At 42.3% G+C, this 17,048-nt stretch overlaps 1 protein-coding gene across 2 annotated transcripts in view; it reads left to right on the forward strand.

The window, feature by feature from the left end:
- Positions 1-17,048, forward strand: part of LOC129126338 (cell migration-inducing and hyaluronan-binding protein) — a 101,649-nt gene that overhangs the window by 49,266 nt on the left and 35,335 nt on the right. The window contains exons 2-11 of one of the 2 annotated variants that reach the window (XM_077185376.1): positions 1,974-2,081; positions 4,952-5,104; positions 5,763-5,901; positions 6,681-6,917; positions 7,288-7,467; positions 11,364-11,434; positions 12,159-12,254; positions 12,881-13,002; positions 15,178-15,319; positions 16,143-16,334. In XM_077185376.1, coding sequence (XP_077041491.1) covers positions 2,006-2,081; positions 4,952-5,104; positions 5,763-5,901; positions 6,681-6,917; positions 7,288-7,467; positions 11,364-11,434; positions 12,159-12,254; positions 12,881-13,002; positions 15,178-15,319; positions 16,143-16,334 — 1,408 coding nt within the window. In that variant the 5' untranslated portion in view covers positions 1,974-2,005. The remainder of the gene's footprint in view (positions 1-1,973; positions 2,082-4,951; positions 5,105-5,762; positions 5,902-6,680; positions 6,918-7,287; positions 7,468-11,363; positions 11,435-12,158; positions 12,255-12,880; positions 13,003-15,177; positions 15,320-16,142; positions 16,335-17,048) is intronic. The other variant, XM_077185377.1, reaches the window with a different exon arrangement.

The raw sequence follows: 17,048 nt of genomic DNA on the forward strand, positions 1-17,048 counted from the left end.
CAAAAAAGCTCCTTTGAGGTTTTAATGGGCCAGAACAAAAACATTTCTTTGCTACCTACAGAGCAATAGGTGAGCAAATGTATGCCACTGTCAGAAAAACAGTCCCTTCTTTTTATTCCTGTGAAACCTTATATCATCTGAGTATATTTTATGACCAAAACCTCACTGGCTGGAATCTGGCTTTCTGGAGCACTAACACATAGTTGTGTGCACACTGTGAGAAATGCTGCTCCTCTGCAATGACCATCCTGTGGTATTGCCTCTTGTTTAGTTCTTCCTCAATCATTCCAGCAGAGCCTAATGACTGGGTCTGCAGATCAGGCTGTGCAATAATCACTAACAAATCCTGGCATTTTAATGGTGACTGCTGTACTTTGGGTGTACCTCTAATAATGTTTCTTTGAAAGAGCTCTGGCTTATCCAAAGCTGGTGGTGAATGCTGTTAAAATGTCAGACACGTGCAGCCTGGCTCTGGCACAAATTCCATGGTGACGGCGCTGCTCTCTGATAATGTGCATCATTCAAAGTTATAGCACTGCTAAGTGCATTCCTCTCTTCCACTGCTCTCTAACAGCATTTCAGCACCTGATAGACTCTACCAAGCCCTGGGACTATGCTGTTTCAGAGCTCAGGGCTGTCAAATACACTACACCAAAGCAAACAAACATTTCCCTGGCAAAATATTTCCTGTAAAATCTGGTCCTGGTGCTATTTTTACTGCAATCATTGGATTACATGTGTTTTGAACCTGTCATTGTACTTTGAGCTGTGGCACCTTTTATGAACAGCACAGATGTGTTTTACATATACACTACAAAATTTGCTCCATAATAAATCCTGGCTTCTTTCATCCTTTTTCTTGTGTTTTTGTTGTTGCTTTTGTTGTTGTTTAACATGTGACATGAAAAATAGCATTTGGTTTTGCCCTAAAGGAATTGGGGTACCCTGGAATTGTTTTTCAGTGGGTTTTTTTTTTTTGTGTTGAACTAAACTGTGTGATGCATACATTTATCCAGTTTCAGCAGTGGGATGTGACATGACAGCTACAAAAAAATGTCTTTGATATTCCCCAGACACTGGCTTATATGATAAAACCTAAAGACTCCAAGGACTACATGTGAATTTTAAACAGTGCCTTATGAATACAGAAGTGGGTGTCCTTGCCTCCCTGTGAATACACATGTCAATAAATTGTCATGAGCCCGGGGCAGAGCTGCAGAATCAATCACTGGAGACCAGAGAGAATCACATTAATTCTAACTTTGACTTTCATGACACTGCTTGTTTGTTTTTGCTGGGGGTTGGCTACGGAAGAAACAAAAACAACATTAGGTAGACTGGTTTCACAAGCAGCTTTTGGTTTTTGCAAGAAAATTCTGAGCTGGCACACTAAACAGACAATATTTTCTTAGATCTGAAATCTAAGAAACTGCATGCTTCAGGTTGGAAGTGTGAGTACAGTTTATCTGGGGGTTACACAGAACACCACTGCTAAAAATGTGTGGGTATTTCGGGGGGAGAGAGGTGCCACTGAAAGGTTACTCCACGAAAATTTGTCACTCTGCAAACGCCTCCTCTGTTGTGTTTCATTACTTTCTAGCACACGTGAATATGCAGCCCTAGAGAGGCCTGACACTGGATGTGTTGATGCCACATTCCTGAGGCGTTTTTGGTTACAGCTGGTGGCTGCTCTCTGAGTGTCTATTTGGATTCCCGAGTGGGTTGATCCTAAACCAAACAAAGGGTGAGGAGCTGCCCATGGCTCCTTGCTCTGTTCAGGCTGGTCCTGAATCAGTGCAAAGGTGTTTTCAGCCATTGAGCTGAACGGGACTGGATGTGGTCTGGCATAAAACTGGATTTAATTTCTTCTTCTTTCTTTATCTTTTTTTTTTTTTTTTTTTTTTTTTTGGTGCAGTGAATAAGCTGAGGAAAAAAAAAAAAAGTGACATTTTCTTGATATTCTTTTTTCACAGTTATCCATAGAGAGAATTGAAGATCCTGAAAAATGGCTCTACCTACCTCCAAGTGTCTGGCTGGAAGTTTGGGGTTTTTTCTGTTTGTAGTCTCTTCAGTAAGCACAGGTAAGTTTTCTTGCCATGGGGAAAAAGGGTATGGTTTGTAATGCTTTTTTAAATAGGTTTAAATTGATCAGCTTTTCACTCTTTGTATAAAAAGAGTCAAAGAAAGAGTGAAAAAACTGAGGAGAAAAGCAGTTTTCTGGTGTGCCAATTTACCCAGTCAAGGGCAGCTGGAGTGTCAAAGACTAAAATTTCTGAGCAGGTGAAAGTACCCTCAGCAATGCCTCAGACTCTGCCACACATCCCTAAACCAAACACAAACCCAACAAACTGCCACAAAGAAATAGCAAAAGAAACCTCAGGTCTAATAGCTGTGGCTGAGGGAGGTGGAAGCGAGCATTCTCCTGCATTCCTCAAGCCCAGATGTGGAGAGCAAAAAGCTCTGACCTGGGACATCCCTGTCCCTTGGGTTTTGCCTCTTCCAAGCTGTTTTTTTACTGAGCATTTTAGGGAAGGGGGAAAGGGGAGCTTGATTTACATATTCTATATACAGCTAGTTTGGAGGGTTGTATTTGTTTGGAACAAAGAGCCCATATGTCTTGCCCCAAACACTGCAGCTGCATGGAGCATTGTCATGCTCAGGCCCTTTTGGTCAAGAAGCAAACACTCAGTTCATTCCTTGTGCTGGGTTAGAATTTGCACTTTTATTTAAAAAATGACAATGAAGGCAGTAATCAAGCTGTCAAGGTAACTGGACCAGCTGGCAGAAGATGCTCAGCCTGATGGTGTCATTGGCACAGCAGATGCTGGCGATGTGCAAAGTTCCTGCTACGAATTGGTTAATGAAATTGGGAATTTGGGTCCTCTGCTTCTGGCTTGTTGGCTTTTGCTGTTTGTCATCCCAAACACCAGCCTAAATTCCTCTTGATTTCCCCTTAGGCTTCCCTGTGTGCCTCTCTGTTTCAAAATAATGAGTCTGGGGGCACAAGTCATCTTTTGAGACTGTAGGAAGCTCCTTGCATAGTCAAGTAAATGGAAAAATGAATAAGATTTTTATCCTTTACATTTGAATTGGTTAATTAAGGTATAATTGATAAATGATGCATTTACATTTGAGTTGATTCTCTTGGTTTTATATCACTTCTCATCATGAGCAAATTTTTTCTATTATCCTTATCCTCAGGGAAATAACAGATTTATTTTTTTTTAAATTGTTGTCAGTGTGTATTGCAGTTATATTTGAACATCTATTTACAATGCAAGCCCCATTCCATGGCTGAAATATTTATCTTTTCTAACTTTTATTAATTCTGTGTGGCTTCTGGTAGGAACCCAGAAACACCTCCTCATTTTTCTCAATTACTGTAAATCAGAGGGAGTGCCTCTGACATTATTAATGCAATTCCAGCTTCCAGCTGGCACAGTGGTATCAAAATCAGCTCCTGGATGTTTATCTGTATCTGACTTGCTGCCTGGTAGATTATTGTCCCTCTCTGATTTACTTCATGTATATGGGGAAAGTCTTCAGAGAGACAGGTCTATGCAGCCCACATGAAACATCCCTCACTCACCTTGAAAATTGATATTTATTGGGGCTCTGGAGTCTTTAAAGCCATGGCTGGTCCAATTCTATTGTTTTCTTAAGATATGAAGCTGGTGGAGGAATGTGAAGGGAAACTGAATGCAGATGGACAGATTTTGATTTGGTTGCAGTGGAATTATATCCTTCAAGTTCCACAGTAGCAGCACAAAACAACTGCCAGTTGACTGCACCAGTAGCAGAAAATGTTTCCTTGCTTGGATTCAGATCACTGTCCTTTCCATTACCTGGAGGCATTAGTACCCGTGGGTCAAAACCCACCCAACTTTTCTATACCAAGTTCCAGAGACATAACCCTGCTGAGGTCAAGGTGTTTATCCCATGCCCATCATCACTGATTTGTTGGTCCTGTGCTTTCCTCCATGGTGTTTTTGTTTAAAGGGATAAAAATTGTAGAGCTGGTGAGAACTCCCAGCCCTTTCTGAAGGCAAAGGACTCATTGTTCAAACTTCCACTGACCTCAGCTTCCTGGGATTAGAAAGGGTTCTACCCTCAGAAAATATGCATCACACTTGAGACTCTCACTCACAGTTTTGTTGATTACAGTAAGACATATCATATTTGTTGATTAGAGGCTCACATATCAACTGAGGTTTTACCAGGGAAATATTTTATCTGAAATAAATAGTTGCAACATGAGACTCTTGCATGTGGTATGAGAGCTGTTCAGACTAACACGTCATGGCAGCCCATCATCAAATTGGTGTGTGGAGACTGCACATGTGTGATCCCAAAGTGAATGAATCCTCATTGCTTCTGCCTGGAAAAGCTCACAAACCCAGGCACACTTGTGAGGTTCCTGTTGCTCTCTGTTACTGGATGTACTGGTAATTGCTTGGTCCTTGGTGTTTCCATGTTAGTTTGATCTCTTTTTCTTTCTGTCTCCAGTGAAAATATATAATGCAAACATATTTTAGCATTTTTATATTAAACAAAGCAGTTTTTTGGGGGCATTTTTAAAGGTAGTAGTTTTATCCTTTTATCAACACCTTCCCTGGGCTTTGTGTATAGATGGTATGAACAGAGCTACATGTCACTGCAGGAAGGGCTCAGTGAAAGTGCCTTTTCAGTAGTTTTCTAGAAACTGCATCCCCTGCAAGGCTCCTTTGCATTGGGTTTTTCCATTCTTCCAGAAAACAGAAAACCATAGAGCTTGTTTGTTTTCTTTTGGTGGTGACCCACGTGTGCCCTGGTGCACTGAGGTACTGCTGTGCTCCGGGGAGTCAGCCAAGAGGCTGATGCTGAATGACACTGTAAAGATGCCCAGGTGCAGAGCTTCCTGTCGCCCTCCCAACAAACACTGATTGTCCTCTCTCTCTCCATCTTTGCCCAGCAGAAGCAGCTGTCACATGTCCTGACAGAGAGCCTGAGTTAGAAGTGTGGAACCCAGGTCACAACGAAGAAAACCGCGTTGAAATCCGCAACGGCAGGAAGGTGCTGCTCTCTTCTTCTGCAACTGTGCACTCCATCCACATCACTGATGGAGGTAAAACCTGCTGCTCCAAGGCTGCCTGCACTCTGCTCTCCACTGGCACTGTTTAAATCCCTGTGGATTGTGCTGGGAGAGCTTCTTGCTTTTTGCTGAGAAGTGGGTGGCAACTGGGCAAACACAGCTTTACCTCAGTACAGGCCTGGGTGGTAGCTGAGGTGCTGAGATTCTTTAGCCATTGTACCTGGGCTAATTTCTGTCCTGTCTGGAGAATTTACATGAGTAGCTCAGTGTAATGATCAGTTCTACTTCTGCAATCTGCTTCAAAAAACATTTTTTTTACCAAACCACTGGCCCAATAGCATCACACCACAGTAGTTGTGTTATCAGGGCCTCAGGACAGGGCAGATGCTTATGTCCCTCTTTGTCTCCAAGGACAGAGCCATAGTGTTGCTGGCATGAATAGCTTCCATTCATCTTAACTCTCAGTTTTGAATGAGTCCTCTTCCATGTAAATTTTATTTGCACTCTTCAAGACCTGGACTGAATAAAAACCAATGTTTTCAGGAATTGTATTGAGAGCTCTTTTGGGGTGTATGAAGAGAATTTTTCAAAAACTGAGATATCAGCTCAGCATTGAGTTTAGCACAGTGATACCACAACCTCACAAGAGCTGCTGGGTGATAAAGCAAATGTCATAACCTTCTCTATTTAGGAAAACTGGTGATCAAAGATGATGTGCAGCCCATCATTCTGCGTACAAGACACATACTCATTGAAAATGATGGAGAGCTGCACATTGGCAGTGAGCTGTGCCCTTACCAAGGCAATGTGGTTATCATCCTATATGGGCGGTATGTATGCATGATAAAATACTACCTTAGAACCTTCTGGCATCTCTCTTCCAGGTCAGGGAATGAAAATGTTTCTTAAAATTGCATGTTCTCAGGTATACTTATCATCAGCACTCTGTGAAAAGTTCAGTAACTTTTTAAACAATTTAAAGGTCCACAAAAATTGATGCATGTTTGGGATTTTTTCTCTTCTACTGGGATTTGAGCACTGGGGTGTTTGGGCATGCTAGAGAATCAGCATGCACCTTGCCACAACTCAAACTGATTTTCCAGAATGGGCTTAAAACCTGAGGAGTTATTTTTGTCTGAAAGTTCTCCTCTCTAAACCTCCTTTCTTTCTGTATGGGAATTGTGAGCTGAAGGATAATACATTTGTCTTGCAGATTGGTACAGGATCTCTTAAAATTTCAAGGATGCTAAATTAACATTTAATAACCACTGGACCTCTTAGCTCCTGGCTAGGGTCTTGCCTGCCTCCAGAATTCAAAACACAGAAATCCCATTCAGTCTGATCTCCAGGCGTCCTCTGGCTTGGATATAATGAATAAAGCATGTATAAGCTATGTTCCAGATTGCTTTTAGTCCTTGGTAGCTGCTACTATTTTTTAATATAATTTATTTTCTGTACAATGGGGGCAGCTCCTGATTCTTGGAATACCTGAAAGAAACGCACAGCAAACTTTGAACCTTCTCTCCTTGGGTCTTGGCAGCACAAGGAGAGAGGTTCCTTGACTCAGAACAAACCCAAACCTGGTCCCTTTCCTCCCTTTCTGCTTTAGAGCTGATGACGGCACCCAGCCAAATCCTTACTTTGGACAGAAGTACCTTGGAGTCAGCAAAGGTGGCACTCTTGAGATCCATGGAAAGAAAAAGCTCTCCTGGACTTTCCTGAACAAGACTCTGCATCCTGGTGGCATGGAAGAAGGTGGATATTACTTCGAGAGGAGCTGGGGCCACCGGGGTGTGATTGTCCATGTCATTGACCCAAAGACAGGGGCAGTTGTCCATTCCGATCGGTGAGTGACCCTCTGGCTGCCTGGATGGGAGCATCTTGGGGAGCAGGCTGGGGACAGCATCTCAGCAAGCTCAAGCACACACATTTCAGCATCTTGTTCAAATGGGTGTGTAATTGCATGTCTGTACAATTCCTCCTAGAGCAGCCATCTCCAAAACCACAGAGTGAGCAGTGTTATACCTTGCAGTTTGTCAATTAGAGTTTCATCAATTTGGTTTAACAGACACCCTGCTAGACAAGTGCTTTTGCAGCAGGGTAATATTACAGTGAGCAATACAAAAGAGTACTTTCTTTATAGCACTTGCTTTTCAGTACATGAAGGTGTGGTGATTGCTGCAGTAAATGTTTATGGGTGTTTTTGATCATTTCAGGTTTGATACCTACAGAGCAAAAGAGGAAAGTGTCCGCCTGGCTCAGTATTTGGGGAGAGTTGCAAATGGCATGATCCTGTCGGTCGCAGTGAATGATGAAGGATCCAGAAACTTGGATGACTTGGCCAGGAAAGCAATGACCAAACTGGGCAGCAAGCATTTCCTCCACCTTGGGTTTAGGTATGTGCCAGTCCTGCCAGTTCTCCCAGCACAGAGGCTTTATTATGTTCCTGAGATGTCCAAATAGTTCCACTCTTTCAAAGTCACAAAGTTCTTTCACATGGGAAAAAAAAAATAAAAAAAGAGGGAAACATCTCAATGTGCAGTTTTAGCAGTTAATTGGATAGTTTCAGATGCACTCAGAGTCTATATTGGGTATTTTTATTAGCAGATTGAGGAATAGCATATGATTCACATTAAAAAAGATGGTTTTCCAAGACATTGTTCCCACAGGTTGCTTATTCCAATTTATTTTCAAGCCATCCCCCAAAGATTTAAGAAGCATATTCATACACACAGAGAGGATTAGATGGGCTGAGCATTAAGGAGGGTACAATAATTGCTGTGTAGCCCTGGCTACATACAGACACACATACAGCACATTCCTCAGCTTGTCCAATACAGGTCTGGGGACTTGTGCAGCACAGAAATTTAGCAAACATGGATTTATGGTGTGGACTGTAAATACTTCTGTGGCCAAAACAGTGTCTGTGTTGGCACACAGACTGTTGAGAATATTTGCTATTTACCCAACTGTAGCCATTATATTTTTTGTGTTTATCTGAATTTATGTAGGCTTTTTTTTATGAGGCACTAAGAGAGTGTCTGCAGAACACACACACAGAGACAAAATCTGCCTTGTAGGGAGAAGTGTTTCAATACAGGAGTTTGTGGAAAGAGACATCTGTCAGCTGGGCACACACAGATGGAGCAAGATCTGGGGTGGTTGATGAAGAGGTTGTGTCAAAAGTTACAGGGGCTCCTGGGCACCAGACAACACATTTCAAAGAATCAACAAGGGGGGCAGAAATGGTCTCCAAAGCCAGGCTATCTCCATCACTGCAATTCTTGCTCTCAAATCTAGACCCCATATTAGAGTCCAGTAGCCTGCTGGTTTTTTTTTTCAAATGCTGGAATTAGGGAAATAGAATGTGACTTTTGAACATTACACTTTTTTCCCCCAGTGATGCTACAGGAAGGAATTGATGGGTTTTGCGCATGTTTATAAAAGTAAATTGCACTTGGTTTTTTTAGGCTGCTGTGGTGTTTTAATGCGAGCTTCTCATCATTTTGCCATCAATGTTTATAATGGAAATACTGCAGAAATTCATCCATGGAAGTGTGACTTTCAGTGTTGCTATTGTTTGCAGTCAAAAGGCTAATCCTTGCCATGCTGTTATCTGAAATACCACAAAATTGCATTCCATGAATTATAGAGACATGTGGATAAATAATGAAGTAGTAATTGGCCAACACTGTCTTCCACCAGCATACTGGTGTGTGGAAAAATATCTGGTGCATTATTTAAAATAACATATTTTTAGGAGTGTTCTCAGAGTTTAAGTTCATCAGTTCTCAAAAACCACATTGTCTGGATGGCAGCTGGGACCTGACTGAGAAAGGCAGTTTGATGGCACAGTGGAGCACAGGCAGCTTTAGGTGTATCCAAGCTTTTCCTCTAAAGCAAATTGAACTTCCCTTTCAGTGTAACAAGATTTAGATATAGTGGTTTACATTTCAGGTACATCTATAACTATGAATTAGGATGTATGCACTTGACAGGTGCTTTTGGAAAGTTTTTTTTAGTATCTTTTCGGAATGAGAAAATTACACACATGTGTATGCATTTTACCCTCTGTGGCCATGGCAGGCTCTGACTGAGGAGAGCAGATGGATTTTTATTTCTAACACTCCTGTCACCACTCCCTGCCCAGCACTGGGGTTTGCTGGCTGCTCCTGCTGAATCCTGGCTGTCAAATCTCAGCTCCTGAGGATGGCTGGGGATGGCCATGGGCACCCCTGGGAGAAGAGGAGTGTAATTCAGTCATAGATTGTGTTGGTTTCTGGACGGGGTGTTGGTGGGGGTTAATGGGCAAATTCCTGTCCATCTCCACTTGCTCAGTGTTCAACCAGATTGCAAAGTTGTGCAACTCCCCCTTGCTGTAGCAGAGCCGATGCACAATGCTGATTTATTCAGAAATGTTTCTGTGCTCCTGGAATCTCTTTTAATCCCTATTTGCTAACTCCAGAACATTCATTAGGAATGAAAGGAAAATCTTGCATTCCTCTCCTATTGTTTTCCTTCTGAAAAGTGTGTTTACTCTTTCAGTGTGAGCCATTTTTTCCCCTTTTACTAATAAATGAAGAGAAAGCCTTTTTGCACTTGATGACATAGTTATTCTCTTTGGAATTCCACACAAATATCTCCTGCTTGGCTCTGGACTTCCTGGTCGCTTCATTTCATACAGCCCAAACAGATTGCATGTGTCCTTATGTGTCAGGGTTGAACGACTTTAAAACTATTTTTAGTGGCAAAATAACAGGGAGAAACAAGTATTTTAACACATGAAATGGGGCCAAACCTTGAGCTGCAGAAGTGAATAACTCCTTATTCTTTTAATTTTTTTTTCTTATTTTTGAGGCACCATAATATTTTGTCATTTGTTTCAAAATTGGTTTACCAAAATAATAATAATAATAACAAAAAAAATCTATCCTGAGTGCTGAGTGATAAAAAGTGTCCTTCCTGCTCCCATCCCCCTTCTCTCCCTGGATGGAGATCACAGCCTGTCAGTGCCTTCAGCAATTGGCACAGAGGCAAATTTTCCAGCAGGAGCATCTGGCTCGCTGGCAGGCTCCTGAGGCAGTGGTGCTGGCAGCTCCCACCCAGCCTGGCCAGGGCTGGGGCTGAGGATGCTGCTGGGACAGTGTCCCCTGAGCAGCCGTGTCCACCAGGGCCATGGCACAGCCTGGGCTGCACCAGAGCTCACCCCAAGCCTGCCCCTGCTGTGCCCAGAGCAGCAAATCCCAGCAAATCCCAGCTCCTGATTTGGGTGTGTTTCAGGGGCTCTCTGTCATTCTCTGAATGTGTTTTATTCTGGAGTTCCAGACCAGAGTGGTTTGGAACTTCACTTGCACCAATGCAAGGTGACCTGCAAGACTCTTGATGCAATTAAAATGACCAGATATTTATAACTATAGAGACATGACCTAATCCATGGGAATTTTTGGTAATTCAGGATGGTCTCCCTACCACCCTAAAAGCAGATTTTTTATTCTCTTATTCATTAAGAGCAGATATGCCTGAACTACCTCTACTTTGAAGATAAAAAATCCCCCCTGACTCCTCCTAATTGGGTTCAGCCCCAAGGCTGGGAGGCACTTTAGTCCCTGTCTCCATTGTTTTCTCATCCTCCAGGGTGGCTGATAGCTATTGAACCCACTTGATCAAAAACCATCAGATGATAATGAACTGAATTCTGACTCGGGATCAGGTTTGAATAGACAATTCAGAGCTGTAAACCTTTATCCTTGTTCAATGTTCAATGTTCAAAGAAGGAAACCAGATATGCAGAGACTATCTAAGAATTTTTACTGTCCTTTGCCAGCCAGTCTGTCTATTAGAAATTCTCATGGGTCATTCCAAAGACAATTGTCATATACAAGGTTTCAGCTTGAGCTAAATTTATTTAAGCAGAAGTGGCTTCTTTTCATATTCTTCAGTGTATACACATGTACACACACAGAGAGGATTTATTTTCAGGCTCCCCGAGGAGTTGCCAGTGTCTCTTGGGTCTGTCATACACAAGTTTCTTCAAACATTCATTTAAAAAACAAACACACTTGTTACAGGCATGTTTTAAGTGGGGATTTGTCTTCAAATTTGCTTCTCTTCTGATATATTTACTGAAGAAATATAGAGTGTTAAGATAATATTAATTTTAACTACTCTGCCTGTGACACTAATGAGAATGTTTTGGATGTGGTGCCTCTGAGAAATTTAGGAACATAGGGCTATAAGACATATGCATCTCATACTTGACATTACTTGATCATTTCTCATTTTCATTTTCCAGGCACCCATGGAGTTTTATTACCATTAAAGGAAATCCCTCCTCTTCTGTTGAAGACCACATTGAATATCAAGGTACTTAACGCACAAAATGCTGTCTTGACGTGATGTCTGGGAGTTACTGGAGTTATAGCTGAGTTTAATTTGGCCAATGGTGTTTTTACTTCCCACTGCATTACATCAAAGCTATGAGCAATTGGTGCTTTGACACATTTAATTGAATGCTCTCTTTATATATTGCATCTTCCCACTGATGCATCTGAAGCAACTGAGTGAGGGATAGCTTAGGTTATCCAAACCTTTAGATAAAAGGTGAGATTCTGCACCAGTGTAAATCCATGAAACTTCACTGAGCTCAGACACTGCCTCTCTTAAGACACAAGTTCACATCAGCTGAAATTTTAATTAGTGTATCCTGAATCAGTAGCCTCAAGTCCTCCTGTGAAACCATTTTCTTGCAAGCTGAACACTGTTGAGTCTCTGTCTTCTCATGACATGAATAACACAGCTTGCTACAACATTAAATCAAAATAGAAATATATGGCAAATAACTGTGGGCTTTATCCTCTTGATTTTTGAAAGCTTTTCTTCCTCATTATCCATGCAGTTACAAAAGTGTCTGAAGCCTCATTGCAAGATTAGTAAATTTTTCTGGAATTTGTGCAGGGCTAATTTTGAATAATGTAGTCAAAGTATGCAAATAAGCACAATATTTTCAGTTCTTTCTCTTATTAATTGCATTCAATGATTTTTCCAATTGATTTCAATGATTCTACCAATGTTTTGGGTTTTTCAACAGGTCACAAAGGCTCAGCTGTGGCCAAAGTATTCAAACTATTCAAAGCTGAGAATGGAGAACATTTTAACGTCTCTTCAACGAGCGAGTGGGTTCAAGGTGAGGGGTCTGTGGGCTATTTCACTCGGTGCTAGACAGCTGACAAATAGGGTGAATCATCCTTTTTCCTGCAATCCTTTTCCATTTGGGAAGAGTGGACTTGCTAGCTGCTATTTATGTCGTCACTAAACCAATTAATGAGCACTCACAGATTCTTCCCCCAGTTGTCTCTAGGACCCTCTGAATAATTGGGATCCTTTTTCCTTCTCTGCACTGAGTATGAAATTCCATCTCCTATGGTCTCAGAGATCACACACAACCTCCTCTTTTCACTGCACAGTCATCATGTCCATGTTTCAGACAACACACAGTAGCTGGTGCAACTTGATCTGAAGATCAGAGAAGGCAGCTAAGGCAGACACAGATCCAAAATCTGTATCTATTAATAATGCTTACAGTGCACATGCCAATTATGAAGCTTTTAATAACTCTGCTCTTCCCTGGCTGGTTGCACTTCACAGCATCATTAAAAGTGGCTGACAGACTGGCAGGAAGAGGCATGAATCAGATCATCAGTGAAGAAACTTGTGAATGATATCTGAGATCATATTTATGCTTCGTGCATTTTTGCTGCACTCATTAAGCTTGACTTTCAAATGACTATACTTGTTTGCACTTGTCTCCAGATGTAGAATGGACAGAGTGGTTTGAGAAGCCTGACAAAGCAAGATCTAAGGACATGGAGAAGCTGTCTGACTTCAAAGCTGCTCATCCTGACAAAATCTGCAGGCAGCCCATTGACATCCAGGTAGGCAGGCTTACCTCTTGCTTTAGAGGGGCAAGTCTTCTTTGGACTGGCACTGAACCCCAAAAATAATTGTGCTTGTCAGTAATTTTTGTTTCTAAATAAAATACACCAATTATTTTACCACTCTAATACAGAACCAATAAGATCTTGTTTACAGTCTTGTATTGTTCTGGGACAAAGTTGATAGAATTGAGTTCCTCTCAGTAAATTCCAGCTCCTGGCATGAAAAGGTGTACAGATGGGTCATGGACAGCACAGATGCTATCATGAAATATGTGGTTCCCTGCAGGAAGATTAAAAGGAGCAAGCACATGAAAATTTCAAAGGTTTTAAATGGTCTTGGAATGGACCCTACCTTAAAAATTAATCACAAAATGCAACAAGATAGTGCAACTACCAGCTGTAGCAGGTTGTCAAAAATATTGGTGAGCTTTCAGCCATTTCTTGGAACCAATTGTTTTATCTCTGTGGAAAGAAATTTAAATTCTATTTGGAGCTAAGCATTATAATTATGCCATCGGGCCAGCACGTTTAAGGAACACTGAGATACCTTTTGTGACACTGCAAAAAACCTCTTTAAGGACAAAAAAGCCTAGCGAGAAATGAGGATTTTTTTTTTTATATAAAATACCTGGTAAAAATACTGGTAAAAATACTATAGCAGAAGCATTGCCTAGAAAAAGACAATAAAATCCTTCACATCTGTGTGAGGCTGAGCCCAAGGTTCCTGTGTGCTCTCAGCCAGTGGAGTTGTTCTTATTTGCAAGAATGTGGCTATTGAAGTAAATGGGAATGCTGACTGTATGAGTGAAAGTTTCCAGGGCTAGATGTTATAAAGGATCTCTCTTGAACAGAAAGGAAAAAACTGCCCTATAATTTTTGGCCAGGTCTTACCAAATCCACATTCATTTCTGCTTCCATATACGTGTATTAGAAGTGACAACTTAGTTCAAAACAGGGGTCAGATGTTTATGATGCCTCCCCTTCTAGAATGCATGTTAAAACAGAAAGAAGATATTCTTCTGCTCTAGAAACAAACCTTTTTTTTCCCCTCTTCTGTGAAATAAGTTGGTTTTTTTTCTTTCTTCCCCCATGTATATTAAAGTGAGACATTTTTCAGTTTATCCTGCAGATCTTAGGGCAAATCCTTAGGAACTGTAATCTGGTGCTGCTCATTGCTTTTACAAAGCTACACTGATTTATAGCAGCTGGCCTGCCCCAGCTCTGGAACATGGGAGAAGATTGAAGATATGATGATGATAATAACAGCAGAACAGCACAGCCAGAGGCACATTCCTCCAGCTGATGGTGCTAATCCCACACATGGCAGCAGGGGTGGTTTCATTAATAAGGAAAGCCTGCATGAGTGAGAGGATGAGGATCAGACCCTTCATTGAAAGATGGCTTTTCTCCTGGTGTCTTGTCAAAATGCACGTGGTATTTGGATTGCCCCATGCAATGCACCACATTTTTGTGAAAGGGTCGAGAGAAATGCAAGCTCTGGAGACAGAATGTGAAATTTGACATGACCCTGAGACATTGCCCCAGCAGGAACAGCAGAGAGGTTTCATATCTCACTGCTTCTTGGCATGATACAGCCTTTTTTCTCAAGGCAGCTCTACAGGCTGGTACTTGCCTGTGAGAAAAGGGCATTTTCTCCTTGTTTCTTTTGGAACAGGCAGCAGTGTTGCAGCACCCTTTGGGTTTTTTTTTGAGAGACTGATCCATGCAATGGAGAAATAAAACCCCTAGCCCTTTCCTCTGCAAGGTTCAGCCAGAGCCTTGCCACAAGCAATGGAATGAGAGCAGTGCAAAGGCTTGAAGCCATGAGTTCATCCGGGTGCGAGCATCCGTGTTCAACGTTTCCATCTGCCCTCAAACCAGTGGCAAGAGAAAATCCAGGGCACTGAAACAGCTGTTTGTGAAGCTCCCAAACTCCTCCCAAACAGCCCATGGTCTCATATAGACACAGGAAAAGGCGTGCACCTCAGCAGTGGCTGTGTGTGAGCAGCAGCTGGAAACGCTGCCTGGAGAGCCCAGTCACAGGGATTTGCTAGGCAGTGCTTGTGCCACCACCCAAAACAAAGCAAAGGCCTCTTCTGATGGCTCAGATGTTTTGGTGAAATCCCTTTACCTCCCAGCAGCCCCTGAGTTGTATTTCCATCCCTTTTCCAGGCGATGACTCTTGATGGAGCAGATTTAACCGTGGAGGTTTTCTACAAGAGCGGCCACGATTACCAATTCCTGTGCCACGGCAAGGACCAGACAGGAGAGGGCTGCCACAACTACAGAGTCAGGTTCCTGTGTGGCAAATCTGGTATGTGCCCCATCACTGAAAGCCAGAACAGAGAACAGCAGAAATCCTGTCCTCCCACGATTGGCTCCTTCTTGGTGTCACAACAACTTCTGTAATTTTTCCAAGCTAAAGCTTTGGGCTGGGCTATGGACACGAACTCAGATAGAACGGCCGAAGATTTAAATCAGGAAAAACTCCTGAGCACTAACAGAAGCAGCATGGTGGTTTTTCAAATACCCAGCAAGGCTGTGAGAAATATTTGACAAGTTCTTTCCTGTGAATTCCTTGTCTTTTGCAAAAACATTTTGGGGTGAGGCAGGATTAGTCAATCAGAACCTGTGAAGACAACAGGGTTTGAAACTGTCATTTTGTAGTTAATCATTCCAACACCGCTGTCCTTACCCTGGTCATTAGACAGGTCATTAGGACTTTTGGTGCTGGCAGGAAAAGAAGGGTGGCAGACTGTTGTTTTGCTGGAAAAAACCATCATTAGGTTAGAGACCACTTGGCTGCTGTAAACAACAGCACCCAACGCCCACAAGAGCTGCCACTAAGTGGGTGTGGTGAGAATGAGCCACTGAGAGCTGCACTTAAATTTATCCTGGCATTAGTGGAAAATCCACCTGCCTGCAACTAAAGAAAAATACTTTCCTGTTTTCTTGCTTGCCAAGCCAAAGCTAGTAAAAAACCTGTTTGAAGGAGTTAACTTTTTTTTTTTTTTTAAACATGAGAAAATAATAATTTTTGGTGGCACTCCAAGGAGGGGTGGGGGGAAAAAAGGAAAGAGCAAGCTTTTTTTGATGAGATTGACTGAAGTTACCACCCTTGCATTTTGGGTTTTCAGTGAAACCGAAGCTGACAGTGACTGTTGACACCAACGTGAACAGCACAGTCCTGAACCTGGCGGATGATGTGAGCTCCTGGAGACCTGGGGACAGGCTGGTGGTGGCCAGCACTGACTACTCCATGTACCAGGCAGAGGAGTTCCAGGTGCTGCCCTGCAGAACCTGCAAGCCCACCCAGGTCAAGGTAGCAGGTGAGCTGCTTCATCTTCTTACTCTGGCATTGCAGTTCACAAATTCTGTCCCTTGCACTCAGGTGACTCCAAGAAGAACTGAAAAATGTTGAAAGACACCTGAATTTGATGGCTGGTTGTTAGATGCTTTTGGGATACATAACTTTCATGCTTGAAAACAATCTAATTTGATTTTGGTTCCTTTCTGCCTTCCTTTTTCATAGCTGACTGCATTTTTGTCCCCAAGCATGCTATTGAGTGGGTGAATTCACTTAAGAGGAACAGATATAGGTTATGTATTTGAGATTTGCAATAACTGCATTGGAAACACCACTTCCTAGAAAGCAGATGAGCACAGCTGATGGGAAGAGGGAGCTCGGGCAGGAGCAGACTGTGAGACACTGTGAGGCTATGAAGTAATTTCCAACTGGCTGCTTTCCTAAGTTCTATTTAACAAGAACTGTAATCTTACATTTTAGAAATACTGTTTTGTACTACTGAAGGTACTATTTCCCATTTACTGTGTCTCCAGAGAGTATTGCTTGGAGGTGATGTATTAACCAAACATTTCTGGCAGGCGGTGAGTTTTCCTGAGCCTCTGCACTGGGGACATGGAGTGCAGGGTGCTGCCAGAGCCTGCCTGAGAAGGAGGAGGGGGAGCCTTTGTAGAGCCCCAGCATTTTCCTCTTGTAGGTGACCAGCTCAAATGCAAAACAAATTGCTTTTGATTAATGG

Source organism: Agelaius phoeniceus, chromosome 13 (genome assembly GCF_051311805.1).
Source record: "Agelaius phoeniceus isolate bAgePho1 chromosome 13, bAgePho1.hap1, whole genome shotgun sequence".
Taxonomy (NCBI): Eukaryota; Metazoa; Chordata; class Aves; order Passeriformes; family Icteridae; genus Agelaius; species Agelaius phoeniceus.